Genomic DNA, 27,737 nt, shown 5'->3' with positions numbered 1-27,737 from the left:
GTTTAAGGGAGGAGAGTGAAGCAGAGGGATGGAGACGTTCAGGGAGGATTTTCCATTCAACGGCCTCCTTTGTATAGGTGAAGTAAATCTTCACTTAATCTTGTCAGCTCTGAGGAAAACAGTCCCAATTTCCCTAGTAATAAAAGCAAGATACTGTGACTGCTAGAAATATGAAATAAGAACAGAAGATGCTGGAGGAACTCAGCAGGTCTGGCGGCAAATGAGAAGAGAGAAACAGATTTCACATTTTGAGTCCAGTGATCCTTCTTCTGAACTGAAGTGACTGCAAAAATGATGGCTTTTATGCTGACGACAAAGAGGGAGGAGGAGTAAGTGGAACACATGCTGAGAGTGAAAGACAATAAAGTAGAGGAGCGATAGAGATGAAGAGTAGGTGTTAATAACAGCAAGTAAGGCAGCTCTGCTGGTCCCAAGCCTAGTAAAGAAGATACTGTGAGGTGGGGAATGGAGTGTGATCAAAATCATCCATGTGCTAATGTTGGTAATAGATCATTCTTCTGTACCCTCTCCAAGACCCTTTGGACTAACTTTGGTAAAGAAGGCTTTGAGAATTGGCATCTCGTTACCTGTAGGTTCTTGATTTTGCTCATCAGTACCCCATTGATGGGGATCAGTAGGATCATGATTGCCAGACCGGCCAAGACCGAGGGCCCCAGCTCCTGCCACAGGAAAACAACCCCCACCAAAATCTGCAAAGGAGCCGACCACAGCAGATGGATGAAGTTTGTGACATCGTTGAATCTCTGTGCATCCACAGCCATCAAGTTCACAATCTCGCCCATCGTCGATTCCTTGCGGGCTGTGTTGGATATTGTCAGGGCCTGTCGGAGATTGGGAGAAAGGTCAGTTCCAATGTTTACATTGTGTGAAGTTACACTCCCCTGCTACCCATACCTCTTCTCACCTTGACCTCCCCCAGCACAATCACATTATTGTCGATCTGTGCCGATTTGGGCCCTGGTTGATGGAGTGATTGGACCTCCCAGAATCTGAGTTCCCTGACTGGGGCTGTTAACCGGGTCCAATCAGGGATCCCTGGCTGACGGATTTAAACAGGAGTGTCGGGGGTGGGGGGGGTTCTGCTCACTCTAGGAGCTGGTTCTGTCCTAGCTGGGCCAGTGTCATGTCCTGTGCATGTGTAAATAAGAGGGTGACCTGGTGACGGGATACCAGACTCTGTGGAGTTATTTCCGATGTAGGCTTTCTGGGAGCGAGCAGGTAACAGGCTATTTATGGAAATGGTGTGACATTCCCAGAAACAGCTTCAGAGGAAACCAGGAATCATTCCCCTCCCCCCCACGCCCCGATACCACCCCCTTCACCTGTGGAGAAGGCTGCGGAAAGGGGTGAGGGGTTAATTTGGTGGAATTCCTTCAAACAACACTGGACATGTTTCTGGACAGAGAGAAGATCACATTTCACAGGGGCTTCAAACAGTATGGTATAAGTCAGGATCAGAGTGTACTCCTGCATGTGTGTAGATACTGTTCAAGGATTGGGGGACAGGGTAGTGGCTTACTAAGAAATGTTTCCCATTGATCTGCTCTGATGTTTTAATCTTTAATCAGATCATCCCAGTTATCTGTCATTCCCCCCACCCCTGCTCACCTGCTCCCAATCCATCAAAAGTCTCATAGCAACATAGAAAGTAAGGCCATTCTGCCCTTCCAGCCTGCTCCACCATTCATAATGATCATGGCTGATTATCTAACTCGGTGCCCTATTCTTGCTTTCACCCCACAAACTTTGATCCCTTTAGCCCTCTATCAGTAAAACCCTCATCTTCGTTTTCAAAATTCTCCACCCCTCTGTGCTCCCTCCCATCCTGCAATCCCAATAATTCTGGATCGTTCAAGTCCTGGCTTTAAATTTCAATCCCACGATTTCTACCGTTCGCTATCCCAGTGTTCTCAGGTACGATACCTTCTTGTAGACAGCTGCTATGATTGCCGTCCGCACTCGCATCCCCAACAGAAAGCAGCACTGGAAATACTGCTGCAACAGGAGAGACTGAAACAAGGCAACGATAAACAGCAGCACGGCATACAGATACCCCATCCACTGGTAAACCGACATGTCCTCAGTAAAGGAAACCATTAGCCTGTTCATTAAAAAGAGGAACAGAAAATATGGGGGTTTAAAGTTGGCAACTGAAAGAGAAACGCTGAGCATTGTTCTGTAATTCACCTCCTGACTCCCACAAAGCCTGTCCACTATCTATAAGGCACAAGTCAGGAGTACTCCCCACTTGCTTGAATGGGTGCAGCTCCAACAACACTCAAGAAGTTTGACACCATCCAGGACAAAGCAGCCCCCATTCATAAGCATCCACTCCCTCCACCACTGACAATCAGTAGCAGCTATGTGCACTATCTACAAGATACACTGTAGAAATTCACCAAAAATCCTTCGACAGCACTTTCCACACCCACAACCACTCCCATCCAGAAGGATAAGGGCAGCAGATACAAGGGAACACCACCCCTTGCAAGTTCCCCTCCTAGCCACTCACCATCCCGGCTTGAAAATATATCCACATTCCTTGAGTGTCATTGGATCAAAATCCTGGAATTCCCTCTCTAACAGCATTGTGCATGTATCTGCAGCACATGGACTGCAGCAGTTTAAGAATATAATAAATTCTGGCTCAGCTAGCAACGGCCAAGTGCCAGGAGAGAATAAAACAAAACACAATTGTCTGTCTATTGCTAAGCACCAATTTTAATGTAAGAAATGTCCCTTCCACAGGAGACTATCAAATAAAACTTAGAAAAATGGAAAAATAGGAACATGTGTAGACCGTTCAGCCCTTTGAGTCTGCTCTGTCATTCAATATGATCATGGCTGATCATCTAACTCAGTCCCCTGTTCCCACGTTCTCTCCATACCTTTTGATCCCTTTAGCCCTAAGAGGTATACACTTAACGGTAAGGTCCCAGGGAGTGTTGCTCAACAAGGAGACCTTGGAGTGCAGGTTCATAGCTCCTTGAAAGTAGGGTTACAGGTAGATAGGATAGTGAAGAAGGTGTAGGGTATGCTTTCCTTTATTGGTCAGAGTATTGAGTACAGGAGTTGGGAGGTCATGTTGCAGCTGTACAGGACATTGGTTAGGCCACTGTTGGAATATTGCGTGCAATTCTGGTCTCCTTCCTATCAGAAGGATGTTATGAAATTTGAAAGGGTTCAGAAAAGATTTACAAGGATGTTGCCAGGGTTGGAGGATTTGAGATATAGGGAGAGGCTGAACAGGCTGGGGCTGTTTTCCCTGGAGCATCGGAGGCTGAGGGGTGGCCTTACAGAGGTTTATAAAAACATGAGGGGCATGGATAGGATAAACAGGCAAAGTCTTTTCCCTGGGGTCGGGGAGTCCAGAACTAGAGGCATAGGCTTAGGGTGAGGGGGAAAGATATAAAAGGGACCTTAGGGGCAACTTTTTCACGCAGAGGGTGGTACGTGTATGGAATGAGCTGCCAGAGGAAGTGGTGGAGACTGGTACAATTGCAGCATTTAAAAGGCATCAGGATGGGTATATGAATAGGAAGGGTTTAAAGGGATATGGGGAGAAAGTGAGGTCTGCAGAGAAGGCCTGAAGAAGGGCTTATGCCCGAAACGTCGATTCTCCTGTTCCCTGGATGCTGCCTGACCTGCTGTGCTTTTCCAGCAACACATTTAAAGGGATATGGACCAAGTGCTGGCAAATGAGACTAGATTAGGTTCGGATATCTGATCAGCATGGGCAAGTTGGACCGAAGGGTCTGTTTCCGTGCTGTACAGCTCTATGACTTTATAACTATAACTAACTCCTTCTTGAAAATATCCAATATTTTGGCCTGGATTGCTTTGTGTGGCAGACAATTCCACAGGCTCACCGCTCTCCAGAATGAAGAAACTTGGGTCACATTAGGAGATGTTGGAACAGGAGACCACTAGCTCAGCCAAGGAAGGAGAAGTTTTAGGAGAGTCTTAATGGAAGTGGGGGGGGAGAGGGAGAGAGAGAGAGAGAGACAGAGAGAGACAGAGAGAGAGAGAGACAAAGTGATTTAAGGAGTTAATTCCAGAGCTACAGACTCAACATGTGAAGGCGTTGCTGCCGATTGTGGTGTGTTTATAGATCATAGAACATTACAGCACAGTACAGGCCCTTCAGCCCTTGATGTTCGGCCAACCTGTGAAACCAATCTGAAGCCCATCCAACCTAAACTATTCCATTTTCATCCATAAGCCTATCCAATGACCATTTAAATGCCCTTAAAGTTGGCGAGTCTACTACTATTGCAGGCAGTGCATTCCACACCTCTACTACACTCTGAGTAAAGAAACTACTTCTGACATCTGTCCAATATCATCATCACCCCTCAATTTAAATCTCTGTCCCTCATGCTAGCCATCACCATCCGAGGAAAAAGGCTCTCACTGTCCACCCTATCTAGCCCTCTGATTATCTTGTACAATTGGGAGATGCAGAAGAGAAGAGAATTGGAAGAGATCTCAGAGAACTGTGGGTTGGAGGTGATGAGAGATTGGAATCAAAAGGTGAGGCCATGCAAGGGTAAACAAGGATATGAAGTTTAAAATCATTTTAAATTAAAACAGCTGCCCAGGCCAGAGCTGGGGTGTTGGTCAATGAGGATGGGGGTGACAGATTGAAGGGGTTTGTCATGAATCAGTCATTGGACAGCAGACTTTTTGGATCCATGGATATTTATGGAATGTAGTCGGGAAAGAATTTGGAATTTTCTAGTCTGGAAGTAATAAGGTATGGGCTCGACAGAAGAGCCGAAACACAGAGGTTTGGAGAAAACAGTGAGAGACAAGGTGTTAGACGTCCACAAATGCGAAATCCCACTCTCAGATTCCAGCACCAAAAATCCAAACTGACCCTCCAGTTTGGCACTGAGGGGGCTCTGCATTGCCAGGGTTGCCATGTTTGAAAGGTTGGCTTAACCAAGCTCCCATCTGCCTGTTCGACTGGATGATCCCATAGCATTATTACAAAGACAGCAGAGCAGATCTCTCTGTCCACCACCATCATAGAGCATCTAGTCATCATCACATTGCTGTTTGTGGGATCTTGCTCTGCACCAGTTGACAGTTGTGTTTCCCGTAGCGCAGCACTTCAAAACGTGTTCCATTGGCTGAGCCATCCAGCAGTCTTTTGATCATTTCCAGTTTTTGGCATCTTGCTCTCTTGTGATAAAGGCCAATATTCAGGTTCTTAAAGAAAAGCAGGTTCTGAAGAGGGGAGATGGAGAGAAGATGATACCAGCTTTTAGGGGAAACTGAAGCCTAGAGCTTGAAGACAGTCACAAATAAAACGAGCAGTGAATTCAGAAGCACTCCCTTTACCCAGAGAGTGTGAGAATACAGAGGGAGTCGTAGGGGTGAACAGTGCTGATTAATTGAAGAGAAAGCTGAATTAACACAAGAATGAAAGGATATGTGGATTGGGTGAGATAGAGAGAGATGGGAGCGGAGGTTTGTATAAAGCACTAACAACAGCATGGAACTGTTGGGCTGAATGCCCTGTTCTATATCTGTAAACACAGTGCGACGCCACTCACTTTAGCAGTTGTGGATTGACAAACATTAGTGTGTCATGGAGCAGTTTAAAAATGACTCCCTTGATGAGGATGTGTCGATAATTTTTAAGCATTGACAGCACCAGCCACCCCACAGGCACTGTTGGTGTGGCTTTCAGTTTCTCAGGCTTTTTCTTTTTGTCTTTCCTGGTCTTTTCTTCCTAAAGAGAGAGAGAGAGAGAGAGAAAAATAGTTCAAGGTGCACTTAGAATCACAAAGGTGTTAACGCAACCGCAGGTCTGGTGCTCCTCACAGACAGAGGTACTGAGCTTCCAAGCAGAATAGCAATGGGTTCCTTCAGGAATACGTCTGAGGATCTGGGCGGTGTGCTTACTCAGCATAACCACACAACCATTCAGAATCGATGCTTAAACACCAGTACTGAAACTCATGATGAAATGAGGTTTTGCCTGATTGATTGATTGATTGATTTACTGTCACGTGTGTCGAAGTACAGTGAAGAGCTGTGTTTATGAGCAGTACTGGGAGATCACAGTAAACAAGGATGCACAGATCAAAAAGACTTAGACAGGGACATGCAGGTTACATGGTTTATCGAGGCTAGTGAGTCCATTCATCAGTCTAATAACGGCCGGGAACAAGCTGTCCCTGAACCTGCTGGTCTGTGTGTTCAAGCTTCTCTATCTTCCGTCTGTAATGTGATGTCGCCAATAGAAATGGCTACAGATGGCCACTCATCACTGCCAGTTCCCCACCATCCTGACCTGGAAATCCATTGCAATTCCTTCAGTGTCACTGGGTCCAAATCCTGAATCTTCCTCACTGACAGCACTGAGGCTGTCCCTGCTGCTGAAGGACTACAGCAGTTGCCCACCCCCTTCCCCAAATCAATAGGGATGGGCAATAAAGGCTGGCCCAGCCAGAAATACCCACATGCTGTGAAAGGACAGAAACATTGAAAGTACACAGTGATGGGGCTGGATGAAGAGCACTGAGAGGAGGCTATCTCTTTGTATTCTTCTTACTTTTGTTCATATGATGTGGGGTCCATCCCTAATCGCCCTAACTAAAAAGGGTGTGTGAGCTGCCTCCTTTAACCTCTCCAGTCCTCGGGGTGACCCACAAGGCTGTTATTGCAGCCATAAAGTCATAGAGCTGTACAGCACGGAAACAGGCCCTTCAGTCCAACTCGTCCAGATATCCTAAATTAATCTAGTCCCACTTGCCAGTATTTGGCCCATATCCCTCTAAACCCTTCCTATTCATATACCGATTTGAATGCCTTTTAAATGTTGTAATTGTACCAGCCACTGGCAGTTCATTCCATACATGCTCCACCCTCTGTGTGAAAAGGTTGCCCCTTAGTTCCCTTTTAAATCCTTCCCCTCTCACTTTAAACGTATGTCCTCTTGTCCTGGACTCCCCCATCTCAGCGAAAAGACCTGATCTATTTATCCTATCAATGCCACTCATGATTTTATAAACCTCTATAAGGTCACCCCTCAGCCTCCGACGCTCCAGGGAAAATAGCCCCAGCCTATTCAGCATCTCCTCATACCTCAAACTCTCAAGGTAATTCCAAGGTTTTGACTCAGAGACACTGAAAGAACGGTGATATATTTCCAAGTCAGGATGCTGGGGTACATAGAGGAATGGTGAGACAGTTCCAGGTCAGTCTGGTGTATACATAATATTATGGAAAATGTTTTGCTCTCCTTCCAACACATTTAGGACAGATTGTTTCTTTCATTGATTGGCTAGTCAGAAATGCAGAATTAAAAAGCAGATTTTTTTTCTAGGAGGGGCCTTTGGTCAAACTTTGCGTCTTTTTTTTTAGGAATCGAGTATTGGAAGAGATCTGTACAATCGCAGGGAAGAGATGTCTAGATATTTCCATGGAGTCAAAAAGGTTCCGTTCTTTTCTCAGGTCATGAGGATAAACTCCACGGATGTCTGCTGTCTTATGATGCACTCCCCAAAGTGGAGAAGATGTTTATTTGGATTCAAACGCAAGGTTTGCTGGAGAAACTCAGCAGGTCTGGCAGTATTTATGGAGAGAGAGAAAAATAGATAATGTCTCCAGTCCAGTGTGACTCTTCTTCAGAACCTTGTGTTTATTTTAGAGATCCTGCATTCACAGGATTTTCGGATCATTTATTAAAAACCACTGGTCACCTGTTTAAGACGGAGATAAGGCAAACCGTCTTTCTCTCTGACAGTTGAGTTTTTGAACTCTCTTTCTGTAAAGGTGGTGGAAGCTGAGTGATTGAATCTCTTTAAGGTGGAGGTTCTTGTTAAACTAAGGGGGTGAAAGGTTACCAGGGGCTGGCGGGCATGTCAATTGGATCAAATCCATGATCATATTGTCTGCTAGAACAGGCTCAAAGGGCTGAAAGGCCTATTCCAGCGCTTAGTTCATAAGGTGTGGAGTTCTGGATTTATGCTCAACATGATTCCAGAGGGGTCTCCTGCCCTTAAGGTGATTCTAGAGGGGTCTCCTGGCCTCGAGGTGATTCCAGAGGGGTCTCCTGCCCTTAAGGTGATTCTAGAGGGGTCGCCAGGCCTTGAGGTGATTCTAGAGGGGTCTCTCAGCCTTGAGGTGATTACAGAGGGGTCTCCCGGACTTGAGGTGAGGCCTGGGAATGGTCTGGAGTCAAAGCCCAGTGTGGGTTGGAGGCTAGATTCCAGTATGGACTGAGTCAGAAGAACTGTTATTCTGAACTTTTTACTTCTCTATTTTATAATTTATTCCTATGATCTGGAGTTTTTAGTTCTTAATTTTGGTCATTGTTTTTTTGCCTGAGAACTTGTGCTGAAAATTCTGTACCTAGGATCGAAAATGGCACTATAAGTGGCGACTTGTCAGCTTTGCTCTGTACTCATGCAACAATGAAGCTCTTTCAATTCAATTCAATTCAACAATTGATCACTGAAGACACAAATGAGACAGACCTTTATGAACACAGTCTATGTCACAGGATAAACTCAGATGGTTCTCCTTTGGGCACAGAAGGTGAGGGTGAGAGTTATCAGAGATCTTCAAAATTACACAGGGTTCTCATGAAGTAAAATGAGGAGAATTTGTTTCCACTTGAAGAAGTGTTGGCAACCAGAGGATACAGTCAAAATCAGAGCGTCACAGATTCATACAGCAGAGAAGGAGACCCTACGGCCCAACCAGTCCCACCAACCTGCTCCTGACCCTTTTCTATTCATGTATCTATCTAAATGTTTTTTAAACGTTGTATTTGTACCTGCATCCACCACTTCATCAGGAAGTTCATTCCACATACAAAACACCCTCTGTGTAAAATACTTGCCTCTTATGTTGTTTTTAAATCCCTCTCCTCTTAGCTTAAAAATGTGCCCCTTCGTCTTGAACTCCCCCTTTCCAGGGAAAAGACAACTAACATCAACTCTACCTATACCTCTCATTATTTTATAAACTCCTATCAGGTCACCTCTCAACCTCCTACACTCCAGTCAATCGCCACATGAACCAGGGGGAGATGAGGGGGTTTATTTTATACAGTGGATTATGATGTGAAACGTACAGACTGATGGTGGAAGTGGTCCAACAGGGAGACGAATATGGATTTGAAATTGCAAGCAAGGCTGTGGGAGGGTGAGCACTGCAGTATAGCCTGCAAAAGACCAATTGTTTCTCTCGCTACAATCTGTCATATCAATGAGAGCATCCCAGAACCATTCGCTTTAGTCTTACACTCAGCGGTACACGGTCTAAACGGGGTCTCTGTGATAGGACAAGTAACACTGACTCATTGCCAGTCACACACGCTGGTTTTAAACAGGGGTAAGGTTGACAGGAGAGCCCTGCTCTCACCGATGCACCCACATAGTTGGTATTGTACCCCAGTGTGCATTCCTCACCTCAGCTGACCAGCTAAACTAGGTGAGAGCATCATCAACTTCCTCTGGTGTTGATAGGGGATTCTCCACTCACTGAGCGCACGGAGTCCGATACAATTCAAGAGGCAGATCGTCCCAGTTAGAGGACACTGGCTCTCAGGATGCATCCAAAGCAATTCTGTGACAAAGCGGACTTATGTCAGGTCACCTCACAAAAGCAAGTAACATCCCATAATAAGCAAGCCTTGTTGCAAATTGCTTATAGTACAAGTGATTGGCACAACATAGAATCCCCACAGTGTGGAAATAGGCCCTTCAGCCCAACAAGTCCACACCCGACCCTCCAAAGAGCAACCCACCCAGACCCATTTCCCTACCCTATTATTCTACATTTACTCCTGACTAATGCACCTAGACTACACATCCCTGAACGCTATGAGTAATTTAGCATGGCCAATTCACCAAACCTGCACATCTTTGGACTGTGGGAAGAAACCAGACCATCCGGAGGAAACCCATACAGACACAGGGAGAATGTGCAAATTCAACCCAGACAGGTGCCTGAGGCTAGAATCGAACCGGGTCTCTGACACTGTGAGGCAGCAGTGATAACCACTTAGCCACCGTGCCGCCCAACTGCACCTGATTCTTGGCACTTTTAAGAAAACATGTGTCTTCACCCATGAGATCAAAACGATTGCACAATGTAACACTGCATGCTATGTAAGGTGAGGTCTTGTATGCTACCTACCATGACTAAGATGTCCTGACTGGTGCTCCTGCTAAAGCCATTCATCTGTTCTGTCTCTTTGTGAATTTCCTTGTTCCGCTTTCCTTCCATCTTCCTCTGTGCCTCCTTCAGGCCTTGCATCATGTGTCGCTCAAACTTGGTGTAAATCGTTTGCGGTTTATCAACATCATTCAACTCCCACAGATGTTTAGCCTCCAGGGGTTTTCTGTATCCCTTCAGCATCATGCTATTGGTAGATGTTAACATATTAATGTAATGCAAAGTTCAAAGCATGATAAAACTCCAATGTCTGGATGCATTTCCTGTGTTTACCAATTCTCTTTCGAAAGATACAGCTGAATTTGTCCCCTACCAATGTTTAATCCCAACAACTTTTGCTAACAATGTGATCGTCTTGTATTCCTAAAAATTCCCAGAACCTAAAATTTGAAGGGTTTCCCTTACCTGGAAAACCAGTGGAATGTTATTTCACTGAGGAAGGATGCAGATAACTGTGGATTCTGAAAAAAAGGAAGATAATATTTGTACTTTACAGAAGTTGAACTTAAAGACAACTCTCAACACATGGCAGCACAAAACAATGAAGGTAGACTGACATTGCCAGTCAGGTGGGACCTATACACCACCAAGGAGTTCAGTGGAAATTCGTCACAAATTGGAAATCTGGCTAATCCACGGTTCCTCTTCAACTCACCAACCTGGATTAGCTCAGTAGTGTGCAGGGAACTTTACTCTCTATCTAACCCCATGCTGTACTGTAGTGTTTGATGGCAACAGTGTTGGGAAAGTCTTACTTTCAATTTTTAAAAAATGGAGGTTAATTTATTCACCCTGTGCTGTACCTGTTCTGGGAGTGTTTGATGGGAACAGTGCAGAGAGAGCATTATTTTCAATTTTAAAAAATGGAGTAAGCTTTACTGTGTATCTAACACACCTGTTCTGGGAGTGTTTGATGGGGACACTGTAGATGGAGCTTTACTTTGTATCTTAACTCATGCTGTACCTGTCCTGTAAGTCTTTGATAGGGTCAGAGTACAGGAAGCTTTACTTCCAGAACGAAGGCATAAAAGCAGTTTTACCTTATGGTTAAAAGAGTAGGGTGAGCTTTACGCTGTAGCTCACTCTGTGCTGTACCTGTTCAGAGAGTGTTTGATAGGAGCAACATAGAGGACACTTTACTTTCAGTTTAACAGAGTAGAGGTAGCTTTACTCTGTCTAGCCTCTGTGATGGGAAACTTCGAGAGCACTAATTCCCTCACACGAAAAGTTTAAAACTGACCTTCTTTGCAGCAGCTTTAACTTCGGAAGATATGTCAGAAATGCAGGAGACAATGAAGGAGATCCACTGAAGACAGTAGGAGATGCAGAACAATGAGAAACGCGGTAGATCAGGAGGGCTTCCCTACAGAGAGGTGAGACAGAAGGGGAAAACAATCAGCAGGTTAACATTGTCGCTGAGAATTGAAACATCGGCAGAGCACACACATCACAAACACTGTTAGTTGCCCCTTTCCCAACCCCCATGTCACTGAGCACACTGTGTAGATGGCCCCTCCATCTGGAACGCAGAATTTACTTTCTTGAGAGGACAGGACGTGGCAGCAGTGATGTTTTTCAGCTGATCCAGACTTGGTGTGCAGTCTGTCAAGGTTGATTGCTGCAGATTTGCCTGAATGCATCATGGAGCTGGCTTCAAGAAGGACACTGGAGTTTGTTTGACAGTTCCTCTCAATTTGGAGAATGCGGTAGAGGTGTTGCTGATGGAATACTTCACGTGCTCTTATATGTCACTGAGACAGAGTCGCACTGCAGTTTGCAAGTGTAGGGGATTGGTTAACTCAGTTGGTTGCTTGGCTAGTTTGCAATGATGTCAATAGCGTGGGCTCAATTCCCACACCAGCTGAAGTAACTATGAAGGACTCGACTTTACAAGCTACACGGTGGCTCAGTGGTTAGCACCGCTGTCTCACAGCGCCAAGGACCTGGGTTTGATTCCACCCTCGGGTGACAACTCTGTGTGGAGTTTGCACATTCTCCCCGTGTCTGCATGGGTATACCCCCCGGGTGCTCCGATTTCCTCCCACAATCCGAAGATGCGCAGGTTATGGTGGATTGTCCCATCGTGTCCAGGGTTGTGAAGGAAACGTGGATTAGTCATGGAAAAGATGGGGTGGGTCTGGGTGGGATGCCCTTCAGAGGGTCAGTATGAACTCGATGGGCCAAATGGCCTGCTTCCAGACTGTTAGGATTCAATGGCTTGCAACCTCCCCCATTGCCTGAGGTGTGGTGACCCTCAGGTTAAGGCACACCAGTCTTCTCTCTCTATCTCTCTCTTGAATGCGAAGGCTGCCCTATGGCTTCTCCTAGTTAGGAGCGTAGTAATGATAACCATGATGCAGAGGCCCCTATTATCATGTCGGCTGGAATGACATGATCGATTGCTGGTTACGTGACTGGGTCGGCAGCTCAGATGGTGCAGTGGCAGTGAGCTTGTCAGAGGCAGTCATCTCACCACAGCCCACGTTATGAACCTCTGCCACTGCCAAACATGGAAATCCCCTTCCCACATTTCAGCCACACTCCCTTCCCCTCCCCCTCCCAACCCCCCCCCCCCACAGTAACCATGGTCATACCTCTCTAATAGCCAGTCTGATTAGAGTCTGCAGTGTAAAGACACCACACAGAACGGACAGCAGCCAGAATACGAAGAGGTAAGGGGAGTTCTTATCATTCGCTCGCTTTCCGCTCTCATGGACGAGCAACACCATCAACTATAAAAAGAAGAAAGGAGTCAATGAACGGGAAGTCCCAGTCCTACTGATAGAGTCCACCCTAGCCCTTTACCCACAGAACTTCAGAGAAAATGGCTGGGCCTTCATTAGAATAATACCCTTCCCTCTCTAACTCTCCCCTCACTGAGGGGTGGTGACCCCCAGGTTTAACCACCACCCATGTCAAAAAGATTGGCACTGGAAAAGCACAGCCAGTCAGGCAACATCCAAAGAGCAGGAGAGTCAACGTTTCAGACATAAGCCCTTCATCAGGAATCATTCCTGATGAAGATCTTACGCTCGAAATGTCATCTCTCCTCCTCCTCAGATTCTGCCTGACCGGCTGTGCTTTTCCAGCGCCAGTCTTTTTGAGTCTGGTCTCCAACATCTGCAGTCCTCACTCTCTCCTAGTTGATTTTAACCACCATCAGTCATCCCTCTCTCCAATGAGAGAGAGCAGCCCCAGGGTCCTTTGGGACTATGGTGACTTTACATTAATTTCACATTCCCACGCAGAAGGAGACTGTTGGATTTCCCATGCCTCTGAATATGCTCTAATTAGACCGACACACCCTCCATCCCTGCCCTTCCCCAACCCTTGGTTTCTCCCACCTTATCCACTTCCCTTTCAAAGTTACTATTGACTTAATTTCCACCATTCCGGGCAGCACATTCCACATCCCATCAGATTCAGTGCTTAAAAAAAATCTTTCACCCAAATAATTTTGCCAATTATCTTAAAGCTGTTTCCCCAGGTGGTCCACTCTCCTGTCAGTGGAGACAGTTTCCATTTATTGACCTAATCATTTGGAAAATCTCTGTTCAATCTCACGTTAGCCTTCTCCACTGTATGACAAGTTCTCCAGTCTCCACATTACTGAACTGGGTTGTTAAGAAGGCGTTTGGTGTGCTGACTTTCATAGAACATAGAAACGTACAGCACAGAACAGGCCCTTTGGCCCATGATATCATTAGCAGGGGATTCAAATTTAAGAGTCGTGAGGTTATGCTGCAGCTTTATAGAGCCCTGGTTAGACCACACTTGGAATATTGCCTTCAGTTCTGGTCGCCTCATTATAGGAAGGGTGTGGAAGCTTTAGACAGGGTGCAGAGGAGATTTACCAGGAAGCTGCCTGGACTAGAGGGCATGTCTTATGAAGAAAGGTTGAGGGAGCTAAGGCTTTTCTCATTGGAGCGAAGAAGGATGAGAGGTGACTTGACAAAAGTGTACAAGATGATGAGAGGCACAGATAGAGTGGATAGTCAGATACTTTTTCCCAGGGCAGAAATGGCTATCATGAGGGGATATAATTTTAAGGTTTAGGGGAGATGTCAGAGGTCGGTTCTTCACACAGAGAGTGATGAGTGTGTGGAATGCACTGCCAGCGGTGGTAGTAGAGTCAGAGACATTAGGAACATTTAAGCGACTCTTGTATAGCCACATGGATGATAGTACAATGAAGGGTATGTAGGTTAGTTTGATCTTAGAGTAGGATAACAGGTTGGCACAACATCGCGGGCCGAAGGGCCAGTACTGTGAAGTATTGTTCTATGTTCTAACTTGGTCAACCTGCCCTGCACCTTCTCTGAGTCATTTCTGTCTCGCTGTTTCAAAAGACAAAAAATGGGTCAGACAGACCTGGAGAGACTGTGCAGCACATTGCAGACTATACCTGAGCAATCATCTCTCTCAGCTCAGAGTCAGAAGGTTGTGCGTCAGATACTAAGCCTGACAAAACTTGAAAGGGTTCAGAAAAGATTTACAAGGATGTAGCTAGGGTTGGAGGGGTTGAGCTGTAGGGAGAGACAGAATAGGCTGGGGCTGTTTTCCCTGGAGCGTTGGAGGGCAAGGGGGGACCTGTAGAGGTTTATAAAATCATGAGGGGCATCGATAGGATAAATAGACAAGGTCTTTTCCCTGGGGTAGGGGAGTCCAAAACTCGAGAGGTCTAGGGTGAGAGGGGAAAGATTTAAAAGGGACCGAAAGGGCAACGTTTTCTTGCAGAGGTTGTGCGTGTATGGAATGAGCTGCCAGAGGATATGGTGAAGGCTGGTACAATTGCAACATTTAAAGGCATTTGGATGGGTATATGAATAGGAAGGATTTGGAGGGATATGGGCCAAGTGCTGCCAAATGGGACCAGATAAGTTTAGGATATCTGGGCAGCATGGACTGGTGGACCAAAGGGTGTGTTTCCATGCTGACATCTCTATGACTCTATGACTAGAGTTGATAATCCAGCCTGAAATTCCAGCAGATTACTGAGGATTCACAGCGGCGGGATTTTCCAATTTGCGATAAAACCCAGTTGTGATGTATCCTTAAGAGGAGCTGTCGGTGCTGTTCCTGTCTTTGAGACACATTACATGTAACACCAGATGCTTCTTACCCAAGTTGCTGTGTAAATGGAAGGGTTCACATACAGAACCAGAGGATTCAGCGTCTCAGGTGTGGGGTCTCTGTAGTCACTGTAGTCTTCCAACAATGTGATAATCAACCCGATGGCGGAGGTCAGCAGCAGCGAGCAAGCCAGGGCCTATTGGAGGAGTCAAGAACACATTCACGAAACATTTAAATATAAACATCTCTGCTCTCAGTTGTGGAGAGCTGCAGAGCCAGGTGCTACAGTGACTTACCCCCCTCCAGCCCCTTGTCCTAGTGTGAAGACACTGAGGCTTGGCCACATCTAGTACCAGAGGCAGTTTAGGAATTACGGTGCCTAGTTTAGTGAACATTCTTTCAAGTGCTTCAAGGAGACGGTGCAGAAATCCCATGCAGTGTGTTCTGGGGACAGGGTAGGTGCAGTTTTACTCTGTATCTAACCCCATGCTGTACCTTCCCTGGGAGTTTTTGATGTGGACAATATAGATGGAGCTTTACTCGGTATCTAACCCTGTGCTATACCTGTCCTGGGAGTGTTTGATGGGGACAGTAACCAGGGAGCTTTAAGGTCAGTCTTAAAGAAGTAGTGGGAGCTTTAATCCATAATTAACCTGAGCGCCATCCAATATCAAGTGAGTTTTGTTGATGCTTGGAGATGTATGTAGAATGAAGTGCTGAATTTTAAATCAATGCATTAAATCCTGATGCCTGCTGCTATTTTATCCCATGATGAAGAGTGACTGCTCCATGTTACAGTGAGGGTTACAGTGACTGCCCAGTGTTACAGTGAGGGGTTACAGTGACTGCTCCATGTTACAGTGAGGGGTTACAGTGACTGCTCCATGTTACAGTGAGGGGTTACAGTGACTGTCCAGTTTTACAGTGAGGGGTTACAGTGACTGCTCCATGTTACAGTGAGGGGTTACAGTGACTGCTCCATGTTACAGTGAGGGGTTACAGTGACTGTCCAGAGTTACAGTGACTGCTCCATGTTACAGTGAGGGGTTACAGTGACTGCTCCATGTTACAGTGAGGGGTTACAGTGACTGCTCCATGTTACAGAGAGGGGTTACAGTGACTGTCCAGAGTTACAGAGAGGGGTTACAGTGACTGTCCAGAGTTACAGAGAGGGGCTACAGTGACTGCTCCATGTTACAGTGAGGGGTTACAGTGACTGTCCAGTTTTACAGTGAGGGTTACAGTGAGTGACCAGTGTTACAGACAGGGGTTACAGTGACTGTCCAGTTTTACAGTGACTGTCCAGTGTTACAGAGAGGGGTTACAGTGACTGTCCAGTTTTACAGTGACTGTCCAGTGTTACAGAGAGGGGTTACAGTGACTGTCCAATGTTACAGAGAGGGGTTACAGTGACTGTCCAGTTTTACAGTGACTGTCCAGAGTTACAGCGAGGGGTTACAGTGACTGCCCAGTGTCACAGAGAGGGGTTACAGTGACTGTCCAGTGTTACAGAGAGGGGTTACAGTGACTGTCCAGTGTTACAGAGAGGGGTTACATTGACTGTCCAGTGTTACAGTGAGTGGTTACAGTGACTGCCCAGTGTTACAGAGAGGGGTTACAGTGACTGCCCAGTGTTACAGTGAAGGGTTACAATGACTGTCCAGTGTTACAGAGAGGGTTTACAATGACTGCCTAGTGTTACAGTGAGGGTTACAGTGAGGGTTACAGTGACTGCCCAGCGTTACAGTGAAGGGTTACAATGACTGTCCATGTTACAGAGAGGGTTTACAATGACTGCCCAGTGTTACAGTGAGGGTTACAGTGACTGCCCAGCGTTACAGTGACTACCCAGTGTTACAGTGAGGGGTTAGAGGACTGTGCAGTGTTACAGTGAGTGTTACAGTGACTGAAAAATGTGTTGCTGGAAAAGTGCAGCAGGTCAGGCAGCATCCAAGGTGCAGGAGAATCGATGTTTCGGACATAAGCCCTCCTGAAAAAGGGCCTATGTCCGAAATGTCGATTCTCCTACTCCTTGGATGCTGCCTGACCTGCTGCACTTTTCCAGCAACACATTTTTCAGCTCTGATCTCCAGCATCTGCAGTCCTCACTTTCTCCATGTTACAGTGACTGTCCAGTGTTACAGTGAGGGGTTACAGTGACTGTCCAGTGTTACAGTGAGGGTTACAGTGACTGTTCAGTGTTGCAGTGAGGATTACAGTGACTGCCCAGTGTTACAGTGAGGGGTTACAGTGACTGTCCAGTGTTACAGTGACTGCCCAGTATTATAGTGACTGTCCAGTGGTGCAGTGAGGGGTTAAATTGACTGTCCAGTGTTACAGTGAGGGGTTACAGTGACTGCCCAGTGTTACAGTGAGGGTTACAGTGACAGCCCAGTGTTATAGTGACTGCCCAGTGTTACAGTGATGGGTTACAGTGACTGTTGAGTGTTAGAGTGAGGGTGTATCATGTGCACACAACAGTGAGTGTGACATTTTTCACCATGAGATTTCTGAACCATGGCATCTTCACCTATTTTTCAAGTTGCCATGATTCACTCCCACTCTGCCCTTCTGATATTCCTCAGCACACCCGCCAGACCTATCTTTTGTTTCTTTACTGTCCCCATTACCTACTCCGTTTTCTCCCATTAGCCTATTTTTCCATTTTATCTAGAGTCCTATCATCATAGAGAGGTACAGCATGGAAACAGACCCTTCGGTCCAACCCATCCATGCCGACCAGATATCCCAACCCAATCTAGTCCCACCTGCCAGCACCCGGCCCATATCCCTCCAAAGGCTTCCTATTCATATACCCATCCAAATGCCTCTTAAATGTTGCAGTTGTACCAGACTCCACCACTTCCTTTGGCAGCTCATTCCATACACGTACCACCTTCTGTGTGAAAAAGTTGCCCCGTAGGTCTCTTTTATATCTTTCCCCTCTCACCCTAAACCTATGCCCTCTAGAGTCATAGAGTCATAGAGATATACAGCATGGAAACAGTCCCTTCGGTCCAACCCGTCCATGCCGACCAGATATCCCAAGTTCTGGACTCCCCAACCCCAGGGAAAAGACTTTGCCTCTTCCCTCCTATATCCCTGTTTCCTGTCTCTGCCCTTGTGCCCAATCTGTGTAATCTCTATCAGTTCTATGAGAGATCACAGACTTGAAACTATAACTTTGTTTTTCTGTTCCACAGATGCACCCAGATTTGCTGTTTATTTCTAACAATTTTTTTGCTTTTCTTTTGTGCATTTAGTTAATTTGGGGTGTAGGAGGGTACAAATATTTATAAAACAACATAGTTTTCTGGGTATTGCTTGTGGTACAAGATTATTTCACCAAATCTATTGTTTAAACCTATAACTGACATTTTAAAATGACTTTTATTGTGAGTGAGACAGAGGGTGAGAGAGAGATGAAGTGAGGTTACCTGCTTTACTAGGTAGAGTTTGGAATTTCTGATCCCTCTCTGTTTGGACTTGAATAAAGGTGGGAGTTGCCATGGTGCACAGACCCAGAAAAATCCCAGAGGAATCCACACCAGGACAGTCTGCTCCAAGCAGACTGGCAAGTCAGGATCTGGTCTGTCCAAGTACGAATCATTCTGAAAGAGAAGAATCATGCCATTATAAGACCATAAGAAACAGGAACAGGGGTAGGCCATTTGGCCCATCGAAGCTGCTCTTCCATCCAATAGGATCACGGCTGATCCGACATTCCGCATGCCCACTTTCCTGCCCTTTCCTTGTAACCCTTGATACCCCAAACTGATCAAGAATCTATTTCAACCTTAAATTACACTAGGGGCAGCACAGTGGCTCAGTGGTTAGCATTGCTGCCTCAGAGATCTGGGTTTGATTCCAGCCTCGGGTGACTGTCTGTGTGGAGTTTGCACATTCTCCCCGTGTCTGCGTGGGTTTCCTCCGAGTGCTCCAGTTTCCTCCCACAGTCAAAACGATGTGCATGTTAGATGGATCGACCAAGGAAAATGCAGGATGATGAGGTGGGTTTGGGTGGAATGCTTTTTGGGGGGGGGGGCCGGTGTGGACTTGATGGGCCAAATGGCCAGCTTCTGCAATGTAGGGATTCTTTGACTCTGCCCCACGGGTCCCTGTGGTAAGGACTTCCAAAATCTCACAACCCTCTGAGAGAAGAAGTTTCTCCTCATCTCAATCTTAAATTGGCGCCTCTTTGTTCTGAGACTATGCCCCTCTGGTCCTGGATTCTCCCGTGAGGGGAAACATCCTCTCAGTATTTACTGTGTCAAAACCCTTAAGAATCCCATATGTTTCAATGAGATCACACCACATTCTTCTAAACTCCAGTGAGTAGAGTCCCAAACTGTTTAGCCTTTGCTTATTAGACAATCCCTCCATACGAGGATTCTTACAGTAGAGTAGGTGATAATATTGAGTCTACAGTTTTGTGACCAGGCCATTCAGCTCCACAGCTCAACTCAAGGCCTCTTTATCTTGCCCTTTCACCCAACGGTTTAATTCTTTAATGCCCCCTCCTTGCGTTTCTCCAGATTGGTTCTAAATGGATCAATGCCATTTCCCCCACCTGCTCCAACTGGTTTCACATTCTCACTGGTCTCTGTAAAGAGGCTTTCCTTAAATACTCTGTTGGATTTATTCGCCATTTGGATTTATGCCTCCAGTTCTGATCTTATCGGAATCGTTTATCTGCACATCTTTCCTATCAGACCCTTTCATTAACCTGAAGGCCTCCATCAGCCCACCCTAAGAGCTTAGAATCATTTCTAAGGAGGAGGCCTTAAGTCTTTCAACCTGTTCCTCCACGTAATGAGATTGTGGGGGCTCCTGAGCACTATCTCTTCGCTCCAAATCCCTTCATATCTTTGGCTAATGAAAATCTATGAACCTCAGATTTAACTGTAAAAGCTGATATCTCATTAACTGCCACTGGTGGAAGAGAGCTCCAACTGCTTGCTCTTTGGCTGGAGGTGATGGGGTTTCGGCCATCAGCTTGTGAGGCACTGAAGGGGCCTGCACCACATCACATTCAATTCAGGCAATTGACAGGGCAGCGGCAGGCCTTTCCTGGGATCAAGGACCCCGGGGCAAGAAGTCCCTCCAACTGAGAACCCCCTTTCAATCAGAGGCTGGCAGCATCATTGGACAACAGCGCCATTGGGGAGATGGTGGCCGCTGCCAGTACAACATCTGCCCAAGGCCTCAGAGTATCAATGGAACCACAGACAGAGGTGGTGGTATTGGAGGGGGTAGATCACAGCAAGCTGAAGGATGAAGACAATAAGGACAAAGGAGTGTCTCTCAGCAGGCTTCCACCTTCCCGGCTTTGGTCCCTTGGTCAGGCACCTGAAAACAAGCAGCCATCACCATACCCATCCTCACAGCCCACAAGTTAATCCCAAGCAGAGTCACTCTCTATGTGATACATTGCTGTTGGGGTTAACTGTAGGGCAGTGGCAACTGGCCACTTGACAGGCCTCAATTGGCAGGACAGCAGGAAGTCAGCCACCCACCTACCTACCCACCTACCCATGCTTGATCTTAAGATACCTTTACCTACAATCTCTAAGTGAAGTTTGCTCTAATGATGTCACTATTACTCACCATGATAAAATGAAATAGTCCCTCATTTGCTAATCTAATTCACAAGGTTAATGACCAGTTAGTGTCTATTGACAGTGTCAATCTGAATGACTCATGGACTGAGCATTAACTCCACCAAACGCTAACGACTCTGGCGGGCTATCAAAGATACACCTTGACTGTTAAATGTGTATATTGGAGCAGTACAGTTAATAATGGAAGTCAATGACACATTTAGATTTGAACTTAAATGATATCACTGTGACCTCACCAGTGATCTCTGTCAATGCAACAGGTTCAGGTCAGAAACTCATTGCAACATTAATGCTCCCTTGGATTAATAGAGAAGGTACATCTGATGGAGGCATTCAAAATAATCAAGGATTTTGACAATGATAAAGGAGATGTTTTAACGTTTGATAAACAAAACATACAGATTTCAAGACAACTGGGAAAGAACGAGAGAGATTCAGAGAGATGAGAGTTATTTATAACTCAGAATGCCGTTGAGGTTCAGAATGCACTGAGTGAAAAGGTAGTGAAAGCAGATCCAAGAGTAACTTTCAGAAGGAAATTAGGTACAGACTTGAGGAAGAATGAATTGTTTTATTGGAGAAATGGGGAGGAGACTGGGATCAACTAGGCAGCTCTACCAAAGCTGAAAATGTGTTGCTGGAAAAGGTCAGGCAGCATCCAAGAAGCAGGGGAATTGATGTTTCGGGCATGAGCCCTTCTTCAGGAATGAGGAAAATGTGCCAAGTAGGCTAAAATAAAAGGTAGGGAGGAGGGACTTGGGGGAGGGGCATTGGAAATGCGATAGGTGGAAGGAGGTTAAGGTGAGCGTGATAGGCCGGAGAGGGGGTGGGGGCAGAGAGGTCAGGAAGAAGATTGCAGGTTAGGAAGGTGGTGCTGAGTTTGAGGGTTGGGACTGAGACAAGGTGAGGGGAAGGGAAATGAGGAAACTGGAGAAATCTGAGTTCATCTTTTTTTTTGGTTTGGTGGTGGGAGGTGGGGTCATGGTCAAGGGGGCAGTAGGAGGAGGTGTCTGCTTTTTTTTGGTTTGGTGGTGGGAGGTTTTTTTTGGTTTGGTGGTGAGAGTTTTTTTGGTTTGGTGGTGAGAGTTTTTTTGGTTTGGTGGTGAGAGTCCATCGTGCTTGCTAGCTCTACCAAAGATGGACTGCTTCTGTACCATAACATTCAATGGTTCCGTACATCACAAGATCTGAGCCATAACCCAGACTGGTATTACACTGTGGTACTGATGGAACATCACATTACATAGGAAACAAAAACAGAAATTGCTGGAAAAGCTCAGCATGTCTGGCAGCATTTGTGGAAATAAATCAGAGTTAACCTTTCGGGTCAGGTGACCTTTCCTCAGAATTGATGGTAGCTCGGAAAAAGTTGGTTTAAAGGCAGAAGAGAGGGTTGGGGGAGGGGGTAGAGAGTAAATGACAGGTGGGGATGGAGACCGAAGGTAGAGAAGAACATTTGGACAAAGGAGGGATAACGATCTGGCTAGGAGGGTGAATAGCTATTAATGGGGACTATTTGTGGCTAACAATGGGTTGTGTGTGATAGCAGACTGTGTGATAACATCAACGAGGTAAAAACAATGACTGCAGATGCTGGAAACCAGATTCTGGATCAGTGGTGCTGGAAGAGCACAGCAATTCAGGCAGCATCCGAGGAGCTTATGCTGCCTGAATTGCTGTGCTCTTCCAGCACTACTGATCCAGAATGTGTGATAACATCCCCTGGTGTGTGGGGGTGGGGTTAGAAAAATGGAAGAGCTGAAGCCTTGAAGCTATTGAACCCAATATTGAGTGTGGGGGCTGCAGGGTCCCCAAGTGGAAAATGAGGTGCTTTTCTTCCAGCTTACGCTGAGCTTCGCTGGAGCACTGCAGCAAGTCTGAGACAGGGATGTTGGCCAGGGAACAGGGTGGGGTGTTCATGTGGCAGGCCACTAGAAGCTCAGGGTCTTTTTTACAGGCAGAATGTAGATGTTCTGCAAACAGGTCACCCAATGTATGCTTCGTTTCCCTAATGTAGAGGAGACCACATTGTGAGCAGCGAACACAGTAGACTAGATTGTGTGAAGTGCAGGTAAACCTGGAAGATACGTTTGGGCCCTTGGATACTGAGGATGGAGGAAATTGTGTTTTACTAAATGGTCTTGTCTTCTTTATCTGGTGGGTGTTGAAGAGCCCATATCAGTATCGCAAAAATAGCCTCAAATTTCTCCTGAATACTGGTAACATTCCCACCTCAGCTATGAAACTGGGATTCACCTCATTGCTATTTATGGGATGTTACCAGGGAATGTAGCTGCTGCATTTTTCTGTATAACATCAAAACACATATCCTCATGAGAAGTACTTTGAGATCTTTCAGTGTGTTCAGGTGAGATTAATAGATTTTACTTGGGCAAGGAGCAAATGGTGTTAAAGTACAAATCAGAGATGATCCACCTGAACAGTGGAACAGGCTCAAGGGACTGTTTGGACAGAGGATCAATTCTTAGACGATCTTGGGGTTTACAAGAAAGTGCTGAAAGTTCAATACATGGACCAGGCCTAACACATTGGGGATAATAGGAGGACAAAGCCAGTAGTTTATTCAAACAATTTACTAATAATCCAAGGATAATCATCTCATCAAGAGGTTGCTGAAGGAAGTCAACGACAGGACTTTAACAATCTAAGTTATAGGGAAAGGTAATAAAATTGTAAGTTGAGGCGACATGGTGGCTCAGTGGTTAGCACTGCTGCTTCATAGCACCAATGTCCCCGGTTCAGTTCCAGCATCAGTCGACTGTCTGTGTGGAGTTTGCACATTCTTCCTGGGTTTGTGTGGGTTTCCTCCCACAGTCACAAAGATGTGCAGATCAGGTAAATTGTCCGTGTTAAATTGCCCATAGTGTTAGATGCATTAGTCAGAGGGGGTGGGTTGCTCTTCGGAGGGTCAGTGTGGACTTGTTGGGCCGAAGGGCCTGTTTTCACACTGTAGGGAATCTCATCTAATCTAATCTAAGTCTGTTTCCCTTGAGAAAAAGTCATATTCCTTCGATTGCTCAGTTAGGAACAGGACGAGACCATTCTGCACCTTGAACACATTATGTTGTTCAATGAGTTCATGGTTCATCTGTATCTGAACTCCATCCATCTGCCATAGCCTCATATGTTTTCATACCCTTGGCTAGCAAAAATATTGGATGATTTCAGATATTAAATGGTTTAATTCTCTTCCTGTTATTAGATGTTCTTTCCTCAAAGAGCAACCCTTTCTTAACATATGCCTTCAGGGAGCTGATTTCGAACATCAGTCAGAAACGACATCTTGAGAGGAATTATCTTTTATTCAGTCATGAAGGACTCAGCTGTTTAGAGGTACATCAAGAAAGACATGGTCTCCTTATGATGTGGAGTTACCACTTTGAGAGAGGTCTCCATGCACAGGGTTGAGTGGGACTCAACAATTCACCATTGGGAGAGGAAGGAAAGTCGAAAGACTAAACCAAATGTTAAAGAGCCACCTTCAATCCTCCTCCAGCTTCCCAGTCAACTGGAGAGCAGGCTGGAGATCATCTCTGTCACACCTTTCACCATCTCAAAGTGCATGACAACTAATCACCCTTTCGATGGGAATCACTGGGCTGTACGGTGGGGAAGTGCAGCAGCTAATTCGCACAAAATTAGGTCTTAGCTATTGAACGGTTAGCCTGTTCCTGTGATGTTCCATATCTGACAGATATATTCATGAAACAGGAGACTGGAGAGAACTCTGCGGATTATGGCATAGCATTACCAGATTCATTTGTGGGGGAGGCTGGTTCCATGGAGGCATTCAAGAGGGGGCATTGGATGATTATTTGGATAGAAATGGCTTGCAGGAGTATGTGGAAAAGGCAGGAGATTGGCTCTAGAGGATAGAATGCAGGCATGACGGGCCAAATGGTCTCCTTCTGCACTGTAACAATTTTGGGGCAGCCACCAACAGCATAGTAAAAGCCATAGGTTCTCACCTGAAAGGCAGCACCTCTGACAGTGCAGCACTCCCTCCAAGGAGCAAATTCAAAATCATTTTGATGAGCAAAGGCTTTTCAGAAGATCCAATGTAGGGTTAGGGTGAACAGAATAAGATTGCCCCCAGTGATGAATGGATCTAGAAGTAGGGGCATCGATACAGGTTTAACCGCAGTGGGACTGAGGACAGCAGAAATATCTTGGCACAGATAGAGTCGCCTGACCATGGAATCACATTGTGTGACATATCCAGGCAGAATCTGTGTCAACAAAGGCACTCAGACTTAACAAGCTGACGAAGGAAAAGGGGAATTAATGGACCTAGAAAGCAAAATGATTGGACTATCAACCCAGAGGCAGAATCAACACAAACAGAGATTGAAATAGCTGGAGTGATATCTTCCCGGCTTGTAATTTTCATGGGCCCAGAGAGACAAAAAATACAAAAACCTGTTTGGTTTCATTTTCCTAAAGATGTAGTGAACAAAATAAATCAACAAGGAATAGTCATTCATTCCAGCAAACTCACTGTCCAAGTACACTCGACACCAATGTGGACCTTTCTCCATCCATTCCCTTTCCCGGTGTGGGCATATGATTATGAAGGAGTTCATTATTAGATTAGATGATTAGATTCCCTACAGTGTGGAAACAGGCCCTTCGGTCCAGCAAGTCCACACCAACCCTCCGAAGAGTAACCCATCCGGACCCATTCCCTATATTTATCCCGAACTAATGCACCTAACACTATGGGCAATTTAGCATGGCCAATTCACCTGACCTACACATCTTTGGACTGTGGGAGGAAACCCACGCAGACACGGGGAGCATGTGCAAACTCCACACAGACAGTCACCGGAGGCTGGAATCGAACTCTGGTCCCTGGCGCTGTGAGGCAGCAGTGCTAACCACTGAGCCACAATGCTGCCCCATATTTGCACCATCTGCAGTGGCAGGATCTGAACCTGGGTCCCCAGAACATTATCTGGGTCTCTGGATTAACAGTCCAGTGATAATACCACGAGGCCATTGTTGAGAAGTAAAGGAGAGGCAAAGTCTAGTCCAGAAAACGAGAACCAGAAAATGCTGGAAATATTTTGGTTGTTAAACCTTTCTGACCGAACACATGAAGTGAAGGGTGTGAGATGGCCACTCAGTTTATCGGGGCCTCACCTGTGTACCCCCAATACAACTACTGATTTATTCAACAACCCCTGAGGAAGGGAAAACCATTGCATATTATTTGTTTTTATTCATTCACGGGATGAGGGCATCACTGGCTAGGCAGCATTTATTACCCATCCCTAATTGCCCAGAGGGCAGTCACGAGTCACCCACATTGCTGTGGGTCTGGAGTCACGTGGTCATCATTAGACTCTGAATTCCAGATTTTTATTGAATTCAAATTCCACCATCTGCTGTGCTGGGATTCGAACCTGGGTTCCTGGGACCTTACCTGGGTCTCTGGATTAATGGTCCATCACCTCCCCTCTACCCCCTGTGTCCAATTTGGTGAACCCAGTATTGAGTACCACAGTACCGAGGGATCATGGCATTGTTGAAGATACCACCTTGCATGAAATATTAAAGTGAGATCCTATCTGACCTCATAGTTAGATGGGGGAAAGAGCATGGGGAAGTCTCTCCATGTGACTATTCAACCCACATCACTAGTACAAATAATCTGGTCATTGCACGTTGTTGTTTGAAGGAGCTTGCTGTGAGCAAATTGGCTGCTGGGGTTCCCACATCAAAACTGTGACAACATGAATCCTTCATTGGCTGGAACACGAAATGTTCTGAGATAGTTGCTGGATTAGTGAAAGGCTCAATGGAAATACATTTTTTTTCAAATAAGTAAATCAATGTAAACCCTGACTAAAGCCAGGGATTGACATTGAAGGGAAACACCAAGTGGAGTCACTTACCCAAAAGGTGGAACCACAGTATTCATCCAGCGCTGATGACATGGCCTGCTCTCTCTGGGTGGCGTGCTCAGAATGAATACTTCACAGCAGCCCTCTCCAATAAAATGACTTGACACCAAAAATAACTGCAAGGTAAACCGTGAGTCGGCAAAAAAACGAAAGCAGAGTGGGAGGGGGCAATGTGGAAACAACGGGAGCAGATCTCCTGCCTGAGGGCTGTTGCACACGGTATAGTGAGCAGAGTCTAACAAGACCGAAGCCACCTCTGTTAATATTTAATTGCAGCCTCTTCATTTTATATAATTTACTATTTTGTTTTCGAGAGGGTGGTTTCATTACATGGGGCGGAAGGAATGATTACCTTTCTGTTTGTCTCCCACAGCCCAGCGACAAAATGGCGCAAACCATTACTTTGAAGGAGCTAAGGATGGGTTTTGTAGGTCCATCTCACTTTAGATTGATTCTTTTCAAACAAAATCTATGCCAGCTGTGGCTGAATCAACGATATGAGGTTAATTATTAGAAAACATTATCTTTTTCTTTTGTCAATTTCTCTGTTGTAATCTGCCTGCACTTTCAATTGGACTTTAAAACCATGGCAAAGTTGGAACATTGGACATTACACTTTCTGCCTTGTAAACCAATTCATAATCAACGTCTCAACAAATTAACATTTGACTTGAGGTAAAATGTAGGATCTAGTTCCCTTTCATGCGGAATATGGGAGAGAGAGAGAGAGAGAAACAGATGAAGAGGTGCAGGAAGTTCCCTGGACATGCACATACCAGTGATCTGGTCTGGGTGCCCATCATCTCAAGCCCTGAATAGTGTAAATTGCTATTAGATGGAAGGAATCAACAATAATGAAGTCAACTGTAAAGAAAAATAAGCCAGCTGGAAAATA

The 27,737-nt window shown here is 45.7% G+C and overlaps 1 protein-coding gene across 4 annotated transcripts in view; it reads right to left on the bottom strand.

The window, feature by feature from the left end:
* abcc2 (ATP binding cassette subfamily C member 2) overlaps positions 1 to 27,111 on the bottom strand; it is a 72,076-nt gene extending 44,965 nt beyond the window's left edge. The window contains exons 1-10 of one of the 4 annotated variants that reach the window (XR_015760876.1): positions 26,834 to 27,111; positions 18,732 to 18,905; positions 15,344 to 15,490; positions 12,816 to 12,953; positions 11,462 to 11,584; positions 10,627 to 10,682; positions 10,183 to 10,408; positions 5,583 to 5,761; positions 1,945 to 2,122; positions 588 to 842 (exon numbers count right to left, since the gene is read on the bottom strand). Coding sequence is in view for 3 of the 4 variants with exons in the window: in XM_043712958.2 (XP_043568893.2) it covers positions 588 to 842; positions 1,945 to 2,122; positions 5,583 to 5,761; positions 10,183 to 10,408; positions 10,627 to 10,682; positions 11,462 to 11,584; positions 12,816 to 12,953; positions 15,344 to 15,490; positions 18,732 to 18,905; positions 26,834 to 26,875 (1,518 nt within the window). In the remaining variant the exon portion in view is untranslated. The remainder of the gene's footprint in view (positions 1 to 587; positions 843 to 1,944; positions 2,123 to 5,582; positions 5,762 to 10,182; positions 10,409 to 10,626; positions 10,683 to 11,461; positions 11,585 to 12,815; positions 12,954 to 15,343; positions 15,491 to 18,731; positions 18,906 to 26,833) is intronic. The other 3 variants (XM_043712958.2, XM_043712956.2, XM_043712957.2) reach the window with 3 other exon arrangements.
* Positions 27,112 to 27,737: the final 626 nt, after the last annotated feature.

This window comes from Chiloscyllium plagiosum, unplaced genomic scaffold (genome assembly GCF_037043375.1).
Source record: "Chiloscyllium plagiosum isolate Xiang-an unplaced genomic scaffold, Cpla_swu_hap1 HiC_scaffold_22, whole genome shotgun sequence".
Lineage (NCBI taxonomy): Eukaryota > Metazoa > Chordata > Chondrichthyes > Orectolobiformes > Hemiscylliidae > Chiloscyllium > Chiloscyllium plagiosum.
This window is presented reverse-complemented; position numbering and strand designations above follow the sequence as displayed.